The sequence below is a fragment of the Pyricularia pennisetigena genome, chromosome 3 (genome assembly GCF_004337985.1).
Source record: "Pyricularia pennisetigena strain Br36 chromosome 3, whole genome shotgun sequence".
NCBI classification, from domain to species: domain Eukaryota; kingdom Fungi; phylum Ascomycota; class Sordariomycetes; order Magnaporthales; family Pyriculariaceae; genus Pyricularia; species Pyricularia pennisetigena.
The window spans coordinates 5770962-5786115 of NC_043742.1; the positions used below are offsets into that span (position 1 = coordinate 5770962).

General features: G+C 52.6%; 4 protein-coding genes across 4 annotated transcripts; 2 read left to right on the forward strand and 2 right to left on the reverse strand.

Annotated features, from left to right (window-relative positions):
- Window positions 1–1226: 1226 nt before the first annotated feature.
- PpBr36_03294 (uncharacterized protein) lies at window positions 1227–6582 on the reverse strand (the record flags this gene model as incomplete). The annotated part of the gene is made up of 2 exons (XM_029890467.1): window positions 1227–1402; window positions 1473–6582. 2 exons carry the CDS (start codon window positions 6580–6582, stop codon window positions 1227–1229), a joined length of 5286 nt encoding a protein of 1761 aa, XP_029752916.1.
- Window positions 6583–7830: 1248 nt separating this feature from the next.
- On the forward strand, window positions 7831–9570 carry PpBr36_03295 (uncharacterized protein; the record flags this gene model as incomplete). The annotated part of the gene is made up of 2 exons (XM_029890468.1): window positions 7831–8416; window positions 8516–9570. 2 exons carry the CDS (start codon window positions 7831–7833, stop codon window positions 9568–9570), a joined length of 1641 nt encoding a protein of 546 aa, XP_029752917.1.
- A 296-nt stretch (window positions 9571–9866) lies between these two features.
- Window positions 9867–10430, reverse strand: PpBr36_03296 (uncharacterized protein; the record flags this gene model as incomplete). Its single annotated transcript, XM_029890469.1, has 1 exon — window positions 9867–10430. One exon carries the CDS (start codon window positions 10428–10430, stop codon window positions 9867–9869), a length of 564 nt encoding a protein of 187 aa, XP_029752914.1.
- Window positions 10431–11867: 1437 nt separating this feature from the next.
- Window positions 11868–13527, forward strand: PpBr36_03297 (uncharacterized protein; the record flags this gene model as incomplete). The annotated part of the gene is made up of 6 exons (XM_029890470.1): window positions 11868–11956; window positions 12042–12141; window positions 12239–12463; window positions 12633–12759; window positions 12815–13253; window positions 13329–13527. 6 exons carry the CDS (start codon window positions 11868–11870, stop codon window positions 13525–13527), a joined length of 1179 nt encoding a protein of 392 aa, XP_029752915.1.
- Window positions 13528–15154: the final 1627 nt, after the last annotated feature.

The window sequence follows — 15154 nt, forward strand, 5'->3', positions numbered from 1 at the left end:
AGTCATGCTTAAAGAACTTCTAGACGCTGGAATTGCCCATGATGCAGGGAAAGTAAGCATATGGTCAAATGAAATGGACTCCATGTGTCGCCATGCGCACTCGAGACCGGAGATCTTCTCGTTTGGTCCGACATGAATCTTCATTATTTTTTTTTTTTTTACCTTATGCTGTAGGTCGTTTTTGTAGTTCCGCAACACCATGAGATCCAAGAAACCACGTAGATCCTTGTTTTTTTTTTTTTTTGCTGCTCCTGAGGCCCCAGACTTACAACGTTTGTGGTTTGTTGGATTGGGGAGGGCATGAAAAGAGACCCCATCAAAACGGGAATTGCAGACACGAAAATGGGGGGCGCCATCTGATGAAGAATACATACCAAGGGTACATGCAACCACCCACAAACCCAAATCCCGCTGCACAATATGCTTTGCGTGGTAAGAGAAGGAGAAGAAAAATGAGACTTCAAGAAAATGTTTTAATCTGTCTGGAAAGTGTCAGAGAATATTCAAACTCGTGAGGAGTGAGGAAAAAAAAAAAAAAAAAAAAAAAAAAAAGATTCGTATACAACGTCGATCTTTGAGCTTCGCTTTGAAACAAGGTTGTCTTTTGTTGGTTTCGTATGCCAAGCCTCTGGATTCGCATAAGGAACAATTTCACTTCTCCTATGCAACTCTTGCTGACTCGCATTGTGCTTCAAAATTTGCTCAACGCCACCCATATGAGTATACTGTACAAAACTACTACCACCCACATAGTCCCTCTCTGCCTTTGCATAAGCCGACAGATCTGCCTCCCTTATTCAGGACAAATCAAATTCGCGTACTCCGTAAGCTGCAGACGACAGCACATTTTAAATACTTGGCAATCATACCCACGTCATCAGACTGCACAATGCATCCCTCTGGAGTCCCCGAGACACTCGATTATATTTTGTGTTCCCCGTTAAACAATAACTCCAACCTTGCGTATGCTCCTATGCACAACACAACTACTATTTACTCCGTAGTTGGTTTGAGGTAGCAAAAAAAAAAAAAAAAAAGAAAGAAAGAAAGAAATCCATGCTCCTCAACAAAAGTGCATCGCTAAAACTTCAAGTAATAAAACAAGTGACACTCTCCCTTTTTAATACATCAAAAACTGCGGCATCGCCTGGACTTTTCCGCTTTTCCACTTTCTCTTATTCGTGCTCGTCGTATAGATGTCCTATTCCCACTTCTCTATATGCCATTTAACCAGAGCCTGGAACTTCCTTGCCAGGCTTCGTGGCATCGCCCTGAGCCGGTAGCGCAGAGTCCTTGCTCGCACCTGGGGTTTCCTCGGCCTCTTGAGCCTTGGCTTTCTTCAGTCGCAATGTCTCCTTACGCTTCGCCACCGCGCCCTGCATCGATCCATTTCGCCAGCGTGCTGCAACAAATCGTGTTAGTCGATGTGGGATTGTATGGTAAGGCTTGAATACAAAAGGGTTATAACTTACAGCGCATAGAATGGCTCATCTTCTCGGACTTGGTCATTGACGCGTAGTCCTTCTCTGGCTCATCCCCGTTGACGGCAAACGGCGAGTTGGCGCGCGATGCATCTACCGATCCACCCGAGACGGACGTAGGTGCGGTGGCCAGTCCCGCAGCCATGAGGATGTCACGATTTGCAACCATGCTCATAACCCTGCCGGGTCCAGGCCCACCACTTCCACCGACCATCGAAGGCGTGACGTTCTTGATCTTCAGCTCGCGCCCGCCCCTGCCATTGATACTGGCGTTCGTTATGGGTCCTGGAGACTGAATCGACTGATGAGGGTGACCAACGCCAGTGAAAATCGCAGACCCGTGCGGCATGGGAATCGTTGGATGCGCGGGCATCGGGGCTGGGGCGCCAGGGCCAAAGTTCATGACGCCAAAAGAGCCATGCTGTGATGCGTGGGGATAATGTGCTGGTGGCGGAAAGTACGGTTGCTGATGCATAATCTTGTGCATCATGCCCTCGCCGGGGTGGGCTTGGGCCGGCGCGAGCGGGACGGTCGGCATCGGTGCCGACGACGGGGCAGGTCCCTTGCGTCGCGTACGCTTCTTCTTTGGCTCTTCTGTGCTGGGCTCGCCGCCATTGAGCTCTTCTCGGAAGTTCCTGCCGCGCTTGGGACGGAAGGAATAGTTAGAGGCAGTAGACATGACCGTAGCGTTGGACGACGACGTAGACGGCCGAGATGCTTCCGTGTTATCCTCCGTGGGTGCCACCGACGGCCCGTTGCTGTAGAAGTTGCCTGATGAGATCTCTCCCCTGGAGGGACGACTGGCTGGACGGACAAGGTCAAGACGAGGCAGCTTTTTCCGTGCCCGCTTGGCACTTGGTTCTAGAGCCTCGCTGTCCGTTACTGCCGGTGTAGGTTCTTTGGCAGCTGGCGCTGTCTGGTCCTCCACTACCTCCTGCGAGCTTGCCTGAACATCGCCGTCGCCATTGGCAGCGTTCGCGCCACGACGCCTCTTTCGAGTCACGGGCGGAGGTGCCGGGGGCTCTTCAACAGGAACACTCTCTTGAGATGCCTCAACCTCGCTTTGTTGCTGCGCCTTAGCACCACGCCTACTGCGGCCGAGTCTGGTCGTTACAACTGGAGCCGGAGCCGGAGCCGGAGCCGGGGGCGGAGGTGGAGCGGGCTCCTCCGGCTCAACCTCCTTAGGCTCAGGATCAGCGGCAGTCTTGCGGCCGCGCCGCCCAGTCTTGTTGATGATGGTAGGCACAGGTACCGGCGTAGCTGCTCGGCTTGGAGCTCGGCTATCGTCATCAAATATGCGCTTCTTGCGTGCCCGTTTGCCTAGAACACCCTCCTCTTCTGCCTCGGCTGCTTTTTGAGTCTTTGGCCGAGCTCGAGTGCGGGGCTTGCTAGGCCCATCGCGTTGGTTCAGCGGCTCCTGCTTTCCGATCATCAATTCGCGGCTGTCATACTCAAATCCGTACGTCTGAGCCATCACCTTGTCATTCGCTCGAGCATCTGCTTTGTCTTGGTCTCCGTCCTTATCGATCTCAGTATACCACTTCCGTGGTTCGAGCGTCCGCCGGAGCTGGAAGCCCTTGGGCGCCTGTCTGCTGCTATCAAGCGTATCGGGGTCGTAGACACCAAGCGTCTTGTACCGGTCGAGGGCCCTAGACACACGATCATCTTCCTTTGGTTCGTCGGCCCTGCGCCTGGGTGCATTGAACTCTGCGTCCAATGTCTTCCGGTGCCCGACATACTCGTCCTGCCAAGCGCATAATGTTTGGTTGATCTTTGCCAGGCATTCGTAGAGGTCCTCTGTGCTCATGGACTTGTAGTCCCCAATGACATCGATAAAGTCGTCAGCCGATCGCAACTTTTTGTAAGAGAATTGCCGGGGCCTTTGGCTGCGCTTTTCCGCGTTTGTTTGCTCCTTCCCGGTCGCATTAGAGTCTTGGCTGGCAGTAAAAGTATCCTTCGACGATTCGAGCTCGGTATGGGCTTCATCGGCTGGATCCTGCTGGTGTTCCGGAGATTGGGTAGCCGTCGCAAGCTCTTCGAGTTCCGGGTACAGACTAACACCTGCAACGTAGGGAGTAAGATGTGACCACGGCTTGAGATCGACTGGCTCTACCTCGTGAGGCTCATCAGCTTCGACATCGAGCTCTTCGGCGCCTTGGATATCTTGCTCGTTTTCCTCATGACTCATCATTTCGACGTCTTGATCGACGTCGTCGTGATCCTCATGCGCTTCACAAACGGTTAGTTGACTTATCTCAGGCTCGTCGTTCTCAACCTCTGGAGGTTTCTCCACGTCAACTTCCACATCTGCAGGCTGTGAATCCTCTGGATGTTTCTCCGCATCAACCTGCGCCTCAACTGTCTTCTGCTCAATGTCCTGTGTTGTCGACACATCTCGGGCGTCCGTCGTCGGGTTTTCGGGTGAGCCTGGCTGGGTTTCAGGCAAAGCTGATTCCGGGACTGCGTCCTCTGTTTTCTCCGTGGCCTTATCAGATGGGGATGGGATTGATGGCATTGCAGACTCTGTGGGTGTGATTGGAGTGAGCCGCGCCGTGGGTTCCTCGCCATCAGACATTGCAGCCATATTCTGCTGGTCGGTGAACGAAACAGGTGGTGATGAGCGCGCGGGTGTACTTCTTGAGCTGTCGTTGTTCATGACCTGGTCTGGGTTTGCTTGCAGTGCCCCGGTTTTTTCAGATTCCGTGAGTAGTAATAGCGGAGTCTTTTTCGTGATTTCCACATCTTGTGTATCTGCTTCGGGCTCTTCGGGAGCAGTCGGGCTCGCTTCGCGAGGCCTGCTCACAACGTCCTCCGGCTGCTCTGCCTTCTTCAGAGATGCGTCTTGTGTCTTGCTTGCGTTTGGAATTTCTTCCGCATCGCTAGCAAGAGGCTCTCCAGGTGCAGCGGCTTTATCATCTTGTTTTGTTATGTCTACGCGCCCAGGTGATGTTTGGTCGCCTTCTTGGTTTCCCCCGGCGTCAGAGCGAGAAAATTCGGAGACCGGTACGGTAGGTTCATTAGCAAGACTATCGACCACCTCATTAACAATACTGTCAACAACCTCGTTTGCAGCATTGTCTGCCACTTGTTGGTGGTGACGACTAAGGATGTAATCGGCCAACTTGCCAATATTGCTTCCAGCAATATTTGGCGGCGGCGCTTCCACAGCTTGAGTCTTCGAATGCTTGGAGTTTTGCGGGTCCGTTTCAGGTGTTCTTGAAGTAGAGTCTTTAGCTTGAGACTCGTTCATATCCCGACCTTCGACGACAGTATGATCAGCAGGCAATGTTTCCGCATCCGTCGTTTCTTGCGTTCGATGGAGAGGCGACAGGTGATCCTCTGCAGGCGTGGGAGCTGAGGAGGTGTCTTTGGCCAAGTCCTTTGCTGATGGTTCTTGGGCCACATTGCCAACTGGAGACGTGTGGCGTGAGCGTCGATTTTGTTCGGAAGACTGAGAGACACGATGCTCGTCAACCTGCATCAGCGAATTGGAGTCATCTTCAACCATCTCCTCGGCTTTGACAGCGTCTTTTTCTTGTGACAGATCTTTGCTTGTTTGTTGTCCTGATTCCTCGTCAACTTTATCAGAAGACTCGGCACCGAGGGCAACCTCTCGCAGACCGTCATTGTTAGGCAAGGCCGATTCAGCGTTCAAATTGGTTATGTTGAGGGTATCTTTCTTAGACTCGGTATTCGAAGACTTTGGACTGCGCTGCTCCATGTCCTTTGCGCGAGCTTCTTTATGCTTACGCGCGAACTGAGAACCAGGGTGGCAGCTTTCCAGGACAACATCTTCGGCATAGACAGTGACGATGAGTCTCCTTGGATTTCTTTTCCGAGTGATGATGCCGTCTCGCTGGGCACTGGAGGGAGCGGCAGCATCTGGCAAATGGGTGGGAGACATATCATCATCATCATCATCATCATCATCTGATTGGTCTCGTGCTTCTCTGTCCTCTGATTGTGGGTCTCGAAGGCCAGGCTTGGGCGCCGACATGGATAGATCCCCAAGGTCAGAGGAACCAGATTTAAAACTCTCCAAGTCATTAAAATCAGAGTCGGAGTCTTGTGGGTCCTCATTGGGCTGAGGAGCCGGATCTTCTGCCGTGATATCTGGATCGCTGCTCCGGCCGTCCGATGAGGACTGGGCGGATTCCAGGGCAACTTGGATTTCATCCATAACGTCATTATCCGAGACCTCGCCAGAGCGTGGAGAGGACGACAAATCTGGCTGCGGTGTGCTGAATGATCTTGCCGTCGACCTTCGTCGCCTGGTAGCCAGAGAAGGAGGTGGTGATGTGGCCTTGACCCTTCCTACACGTGCCTTTTTGGTGACAGATGGTGCAGCATCGTCCAGGTCGTCATAGATACTACGATCATGGGCGATGATCTTGCGTTTCCTGCCACGGGAAGAGAAGGCGATATTAGGTTCAGGGTCTGCTTTGAGCATGTCGAGCGTCTCAGTGTCAATTTGGTTGTAATCAACACGAGCGCGTCTGCGTAGGGAATGACCGCCCTTTGAGACGGATTCGTCATGTGCGTTGCCCATGGCAGCAATATCACTGCCGGCGTCAAAAGTGCTTCGGCGTGTTGAACGCGTACTGCTCACGCCTCTGTTGTTTGCAGGAGTGGATGGTTGGGGGACCTGGGTTGAGGGGGTGGATAATGTGAGAGAGCGAGTGAGGTTTGATGAAGATTTTTGTGGCGCCTTTTCCGACCGCACATGACGAGCCGCAGGCTGATTGTCTGACGACGGCAGCTTCGGTGTAGAAGGTTTAACCCGACCTGCTTGAGAAGAGGATGGCTTTCCAGGCGTGCGGGAGCTTGTGGAGGTGCTTGTGGGAGAGGACAAAGGAAATTGTGAGGGAAGAGCAAGATCTGTACTGTTGTTGTTGTTGTTGTTGTTGGAGTTGGCGGGTGTGGTGGATAATACTGCACCGCTGCCATTGCTCATGGCGGCATCAGTTGCAGTGGAGAAATGGTCAGTATTTTCAAAGCTCGCTTCATAAGCACTTGGCATATGATAGTGCGAAGAAGAAGAAGAAGAAGAAACACCGCTCCGACGAGAGCCTCCCCGTCCACGACCTCGAGGGCGACCCATTGCTGCTGATGATGTTGTGTGGTCGATATTGGTTGCCCTGCTGACTTGATTGGGTTTGCGTCTAAATGGGCGCGCGCGTGTGGTGTGCGCTGACTGTCAGTCAAGTCAAGTCAAGTCAAGTAGCACTCACTCGCGCAAGACACGTGGAATGACTGACGGCCGATAGAGATTGAAAAGATAAAGAAAATTAAAGCCCACCAGCACTCAGCCCCCAAGCCGATGCATTCACACAGTCGCTATTGTCGAATATTACGTGTGCACACAAGAGCCACTGACGAGAAAGTGAAGTGATCAATGGGTTTCTGGCGGCTTGCTAACCGGTTTGGTGTGTCAGGAGCCCGGGAAAAAAGCGTACTTGGTGCTTAACGTTTTTGGGGGTCCCGGCCGGACGGGATCGCTGGAGACTGGCTGGGACTTACAGCAAAAAAGGAGAGGCAGAGAGAGAAAGAATCCGGGCACAGACCAGCTCTCAAATATTGCAAAACGATCGATCCTTTTGAAACTTGATTTGCCAGCAATTAATAGTACGTACGGCCACAAGAGGAGAAAGGAAAAAAAAATATTTCTTCAATTAAAGCCACAGTCTCTTGTTCCGAATGAAGATATGCCTTCTTGCAGGAACCTCAAAGGTCGATGTCGCCCTTCTCTTTTTCACTCAGACTTTGCCATCCTGACCATCAATCATCCATCTCAGCCGGGTGTAATTTTTGAATGTGGCCCATTTCGGCATTCTTTATTGGACGCCGCGAGCCAGTCCATGTCCACATGTGGGGCCTTCAAAAGATACCCCAAACCTCTGCAAATTCCAGAGGCTACCCATGTACCTCGCCTTAGACTTACTGTGTAGTAGCCCTGAGAGCCAATCAATCGAGGCGAGCAAGCGTCTAAGTGGACGGTGCGCTAACCCTCCAGGTACTAGCGCCAAATCCACCGGGCGTCTGTTGGCCATCAACCGTGACGGCATTTGGGTGCCACAACGCGGAGTGCGGACGATGCGACTTGCCTTTTAACGTTTATCAACTACTTCATTCATTGTCCAAACTCATATTCAATAGCACGTACGGGCCTTCAGCATTTCTCGCACTTGCTGCTGAAGCTGCAGGCTGTGATTGTATACCGCTAGGGCATATTTTCCATTCGGACAGCTTCCGGCGAGCATAAATACCTTCTCTGTTGCTGCCGCCTCTTTATCTTTTTATCTATTGTTCTTGTTACCATCAGCTGCGGGCAGTTCCTGATACCCCGATCATGCCTCCCAAGTCTGCTGCGAGGAGCAAGGCGGCCGTCGACGACGAGCTTGGCGAGCTCTTTGAGGGCATCGGCGTCGAGAACGCCCCAAAGAAGACCACCACCAAGGCCAAGCCTGCTGCGGCTAGTTCTAGGGCCAGCGCTGATATCGACGACGTTTTCGCCGAGCTGCAGAACCAGATTGACGAGAAGCCCAAGACATCTTCTAGGCCAGAGACCCCTCGCGTCAAAGAGACTGGTACAAAGCGACCCGCTGGAGCTCCCCCGGCCGCAGCTGACAAGGCCGACGACAAGACCATCGCGACACCCGCCCGCAAGTCGGCCGAGAGCGCGCCATCATCTCAACCGACGACCGTCCCTAACCACTCTCCCCCCGAAGTTGAGGAACCTGCTGCAGCTGCACCTCAACCTGCACCGGCAGCTAGCGGAGGTTGGTGGGGCGGTTTCATTGCCAGCGCCAGCGCTACGGCCGCAGCTGCTGTGAAGCAAGCCGAGACCGCGGCCCGCCAGCTGCAGCAGAGCGAAGAGGCAAAGAAGTGGGCGGAACAGGTACGAGGTAACGTTGGCGCCATTCGTGGCTTTGTAGGTACGTAATGCTTGTTTTGTCTTGTTTCCCGAGTCCATCTATCTTGTTCCCGTTTGACTGCTTGTGTGTAACTCAACTGACCCCTCGTTCTCTATCCAGGCGAGGAGATTCGCCATCGCGCCTTGCCGACCTTTAGCGACCTCATACATACGCTCGCACCGCCCATCGCCTCGCATGAACGTCTCGCGATCCACATCACGCACGACCTCGTCGGGTACCCGTCCCTCGACCCGCTCGTATACGGCGTCTTCTCTCGCGTTATGGCTCAGGTGGAGGGCGGCGACCTGATGGTGATTCAGCGTGGCCAGGAAAACACGGTCCGGCCGGCTCGGCCGTCATCCTCTGCCTCGGCCGCCGCGTCTGCCTTCTTCTCGGCCGGCCAGTCAGTCTACGGCTGGCGCGATGGGCCGTGGTGGCGTGCCTCGGACATGCCAAGGGACATGGGCACGATCAAGGGTCTTGCCGAGGGCACCAAGCTGTGCCGCGCCAGCGCCGAGGCCTACGCTTCCGAATACTTTGCCGCCAAGGGCGGGATCGACCTCGCCCGCCAGCGTGCCGTCGAGCCGGTCTCTGAAGACAACCCCGTGCGCAGCTCCGACTTGTTCTTGGCACTCCAGGCGATCAAGGTCGACGCGAGCAAAGACTTGTTTGCCGGCTCCCCTGCCGCTGAGGCGAAAGCGGCCGAGGGTGACGATGCCTCGGATGTCCACGACGACGGCAGGGGGGGCGAGGAGATTGTATTCGCCATCTTTGTGCTCGATCCCGTCCACGACATCTCCTTCAGTACCGTCAGCCAAGCCGTGCCGGAGCAGTGGGTGTGCTGGCTTGACGCCTCGACGCCGCTCACTCCGACCAGCAGTGGTGGTGACGAGCTCAGTAGCGGCGGCGTCTCTGCTCCCGATAGCGAGCAGGCCTTCTTGGAGCGGGTGCCAGAGGAGATCCGCGATGTGGTCGAAAGCGGCGGCGTCGACCCGCGCGAATGGGTCGCCGAGTGGATCGAGGAGCTGCTCAACCTGGCCATCGGTATTGTCGCACAGCGCTATGTCGCACGCCGCATGGGCGTTGGTATTGGAGCTATCGGCAAGGGCAAGAGGAATGTACAGGCCGTGGTTGGTGACGGTGGTTGCGAGGCTGCCCGAGCAGGACTCATTTGATCAAGTTTAATCATCTACATGTTGTGTCGTTCATATTCCTACTTTCGCTCGCGGCGTTTGGATTTCGCAATTGGCTTGTGGTTTGAAGCAAGTTTGGACAGCTGCGCTTGATGCCCAGGGTACAACACGTAACGGGCGGAAGAGTCGTTTTCAATTCCATCAGAACAGTTTTATCATGCTTCGATTCTCTTGCGGGAGAGAGACACTATCAGTAGTGATGCGTACAAGAGCTTGGTCTCCTTGGTCACACTGTCTGACACAATTTCATATCACATCCTCGTTTCGTCTGGGCAACATCAAATGCCATAATCAGACTCCCTAGTGTCTGCATCCTTGTCTTCCGCTTTCTTTTGCCCCTTCTCTGCCCCCTTCTCCTGCTCCTCTTCGACTTTATCACAGCCCCCATCATTTTTGTGCGTGCTTTTCCTAACCCGAGGCTCACAGGTGTCCCTCATCCACGCGCGAGCGCGGCGGGCCTTGCCGCCCATGTTGTCAGCGCATTCGTATTTGACGCAAGGGAACACGTAGTTGTTCAACCAGGTCTGGGCATTGACAAAGTCGACGCTGTCGTAGCACCAGTCCTGGACGGTTAGCTTGCTGATATCAATATCCGCCTTTTTGTCTTCGCTCTTCATGCATTGCTTGTAGCATTCCGGCAGGATGCCGTCGTCGCTTATTTGAATGTCCATCTGCTCGATCAACGTGCGGTTGGCGGGCGGGGGTTCGAGGAAATTATCGTCTGGACATAAGGTAATGCGGGTGGTGGTTGCGTTCAGCGGCGGTGTGGGCACTGTGATGGCCACAGAACCGACAATCAAAACCGAAGTGACGAGGACATGCAGTGCTGAGATGATACCCATGGTTGCTGATGTTTTCTGGGTGGTCTTGATGTTGTTTATGGTAGGATGCGTGTCAGGGTGAGGTGGCTACGCGTTGGGATTAAAGTCACAATTGCTTGAAGTCAAGGGGTTCAAATAGGGAGGCCAAGTTCGGTGGCGATCACAAACATAGGGCTTTGCAGCTCATTGTGCAGACCACAAAAGTTAACGCATGGACCTTGACACCTTGAGGATCGTGGTATCCCGCCTAAGGGGAAGCCGCACCAAATCAGCATTTTGTGCGAATTTACCCGCAGTTAGGTGCACTGTGGTGTATAAGTCATCAGCTTGGTAGGTAGACACCGCCAATCAACAGTATGGTGACTTGCAGTATATCACAAAGGAACCCTGAAACCTACAAGATACATTGACCTGAACAGTGAAGTTTAACTGAAGGAAACTTTTCAAAGTATGTACTATCTTTATCTTAGGTTGACCGTCACCAGGACTACGGGAATTATGTGGAAATCGTGGTGGCGGTAATTCTGCGAGGTTGAATTCAATAATTCATCATGGTGATGAGGCTGATATTAAGGTCCTTGGCGGAGCAGGCACAGACAAAATGATAATAGCATGAGAGACAAGGATGTAGCGAGAGTTAACCCTTGCCAGATTATGGTCGAGATTTAAGAAGACCATAGGTCAGTTGATAGTACATGCGTTTACAAGCAGTCACTTGTTCGGTCGAGTCCAACTAACGTATGACAAACCTAATGCATCCATGATGAGGTGGTTGTGCGGGTTATCACGTGAGTGTCCAGTAATGATGAATAGGTAAAGAGCTGCCTGCAATGTTTCCATTTGTCACAGGAGGGGGAAAAAAAAAGCGAGAAAAAGAAAAAGAAACCGAATAGAAAGAACGGATGAAAACTAGACGTCAATGTTCTCTTTACAACCGTACAAGTATATGTGCTGTTGCACACAAAGAGATCGTGTTTCCATTTGCATATGCAAGGCTGACCAACATGGGATGACATGGAACTTGCTTCCCAACTCGGGCAAAACAGCAACAAGATTAATCGGTGATTCAGATGTGGCTGTGGTGCGCCTCATGATTGGCTTGCCAACCCCTCGTTTTGCCTCCAAACGAACGTTGAGCTAACAATAGTAACCTCAGCTGCCACCACATTAACCCCCACCAAATCTCTCCATGTGCCCCGCCCCACCTATCTGATCCCCAGACACAACAACACCCCTTGGAATTCATTGGTGCTGTTTCGAAGCTTACTTTTGGACAGCTACAGCCACCATTGTGTTTTGGACCGCTTCTCTTCATAGTCTGGAACCTAGTAACCTATCGATCCCTCCGGGTCAGGTCTTACGAACGCAGCTGCCATTAAAATCGACAACCGAATCAAGCGCCGATCTCTTTGTAGCACAACTGGTACAGCAATATTTGTTATATCCACACCCGTCAGAATGAGCGGTTATCCTGGTCAAGGATATCAAGGTCAAGGCTACGGCCAAGGCTATGGCCAAGGTTATCCTCCTCAGGGAGGATATTACCCGTGGGTTCATCGTCTAGTCCTTGCAGATATCGAATAGCGTTGCTAACGTCTTGGTTCCAATTTTTCCCCCTTCTTTCTTTGGCAGACCGCAGCCTGGCTATGGCGGATATCCCCCACAGCCGCCCCCGCCGCAACAGTACTATGGAGGAGGCTACCAGTACCCGCCTCAGGACGGATCTCGGGCAGTACGTAGTAGATCAAGCTGACTGTTGAAGCTCTCGATTTCTTCGGCTTGCATTTGAAAGTAAAGAGAAGAACAAAACTAACAAACGGCTTCTCCAGGGACCTGGCGATCAAGCCCACCAACCGCCACAGGGCATGCAACAATTTGGGCACGGAGCACCTGCGGATTATGCCTTTCAGTACTCGCAGTGTACGGGCAAGAAGAAGGCCCTACTCATAGGCATCAACTATTTTGGCCAAGAGGGCGAGCTCCGTGGCTGCATCAACGATGTCCGCAATCTCTCAAACTTCTTGATGGAGTTTTTCAACTACCGCCGTGAGGACGTGAGTCTTCCCTACCGATTCTATTCCGTGACAGCCGGGGCGGTGCTCCACACGCGTGCCGTCTTTTCCATTCACTGCCCACAAGTTTCCCTCCCCGCCCCCTCTTGTGAAATCGATGCCAAGCAGGGTCCACGTGGAGAGCCAAGGCTGACATACACGTGATTTGCAGATGGTCCTCCTTACGGACGATGCGCAGGATCCCATGTCCCAGCCCACCAAGGACAACATCACCCGTGCTATGCACTGGCTTGTTGAGGGCGCGCAACCAAACGATTCCTTGTTTTTCCACTACTCTGGTCAGTGCCTCTGGTTTTCCATGTCGAGGGCAACAGCAAACTAACATGCCAACAGGCCATGGCGGACAAACCGAGGATCTCGATGGGGACGAGGACGATGGATATGATGAGGTGATCTACCCTGTTGACTTCCGTGCAAACGGCCACATTGTCGACGATGATATGCACCTTTGGATGGTGCAGCCCCTCCAGGCGGGTGTTCGTCTCACTGCCATCTTCGACTCTTGTCATTCCGGATCCGCCCTGGACCTTCCATACGTATACTCAACCAAGGGTGTTCTCAAAGAGCCCAACTTGGCCAAAGAGGCCGGTGTTGGTCTGCTCGGTGCCGTCCAGTCTTACGCTAGGGGCGACCTGGGCGGTGTCGCGACCAGCCTCTTTGGTTTTGCCAAGAAGGCTTTTAGTGACAAACAGGCGCGCGACAAAACCATGCGCACCAAGACATCACCGGCTGACGTTATCAGCTGGTCGGGTAGCAAGGACGACCAAACATCGTAAGTCGCGCGCGTTCAACTTTCATTGTTGCTCCTCCACTATCATCTTCCAATTAACACTGTTTCCACTTGTAGTGCCGATGCCACGATTGCGTCTCAGGCAACCGGAGCCATGTCGTACGCGTTCGTGAGTGCTCTGAGGGCAAACAGACATCAGACCTACAACCAGCTGCTCAACAGCATCCGAGACATTCTAGAAGGGCAGTACAGCCAGAAACCTCAGCTCTCCTGCTCACACCCACTGGATACCGAAAACGTGTGGTTTGTCATGTAAAGTGCGCACACTATACCACCAGGCTGTGAACAGCTCGAGGCTGTTTTGGCTAAACATGGAAGTAGGGTTAGCAACACAGGTTTTTTTTTTTTTTTTTTTGTTTCGAATTTTTCTGCTATTCACTCTATGATGGTCATCTATGGCCGCATATATTCTTCGTTATGCTGATAGGCGTTTTCGATATCATCTGTCACATCGTGACAAAAGACCTAATTGTCCACTCTTGCCTGACTGACATCAATGATATTGGTCCCTTAAAGTTGGATCCGTATGGCTTTTGGGACAAGACTGGTTGTGGCAGTATGTCCTGATAATGATCGACGGCAGTGTTCGGCATATTGGACAGGGGCTGTACATAGTAGTTCATTCACAATTATATTAAATGGGAAACAAGAAGGAATCGCTTGAATGAGACTAGAGAGAGAGAGAGAGAAAACAAACGATAAATGCCCTGTTATTTTGAGGACGCCATGCCTATCCGCGTTGTGGTGGCTTCGAAGAGAACAGGGAAATCAATTCTACTGCGCCACATATACAAGCTCGTTAATATCAGGATCCTGCCGATCTCGAACCCAATTGTCCCGATACAATGTCGCCTAACCAACAGAAATTATGGTAATGGACGAAGATTTGCGGCCGGCCGTGCCAGAAAGCTCCGCGGTCAACCGTCGTCTAAGAAAATGCGAACCCCGCACCCCACACGAACACAATCATCTTACATACATTCGCCGGGAACTACCTGCTTAACCTTGGATCAAGGTGAAGGAGGGGAGGGGGGGGGGGGGGGCGTCGACACAAGTTGGGGAATGCTATAACGCGCATGACGTGACTATGATGCAAAACGAAGGAGGAGGTGCCAGAGGTTTCAAAAACAGCAATTTACCACATGCCGGCTGCCGGCCGCGACCTTCGGAAGTCCCCGAAACGTGTACCACAATAGAGCTTCCGGAGCTCCCGGGACTTTTGGATGAGTCAACAGAGTTGCATTGGAAAGGGCTAAAAGCTTGACCAGATATCTGGGGTCTAGGCATAAAGAGGATTGAGGAAACAAAACCACCAACAAAACTAACCCATGTTCTAATCAGGCACTATATCTGAAAGAGACTAGACTAGAACCTGTACGAGACTTTTTTTTTTTTTTTCGTTTAGCGAACGATGACTCTAATCCGGCCAAAAAATCGGAGGCTCACGGCCAGACCGAATGTAATACGACTCCGATTCCTCGCCGGGAAAACCGGGCCTTGGTCTGGTCTGGAATAATCAATCCACCGCCTCTCTTCTCCGACTTCCCCCAAAGGGCACCGGTGTGTCGTCACCCTGCTGCAATTGGGAGCTTCCGCCCCCGAGGCCGGCGCCGTGGACAGGGTTCCCCTCTTACCTGCTCCTAGGTCCATGATGCGGAGAAGCTCAATGGACCCGCTGTGATTGGTTTGAACCCTAGGGAAGGGGTGGCAAGCTAGCCCCCTACCCTTGTGATTACCTGCGTCTCCAACTTGGGGTAAGCCCCACTTTCTATCGTTGAGCCCGGCGATTTCGGCGCTGACCAAAAGAGCCTCTTGTGCGGTAAAAAGACTTGTAAAAAGGGTTGGTTCGCGACGTAGTGCTGATCAATAGTTTTTTTTTTTTT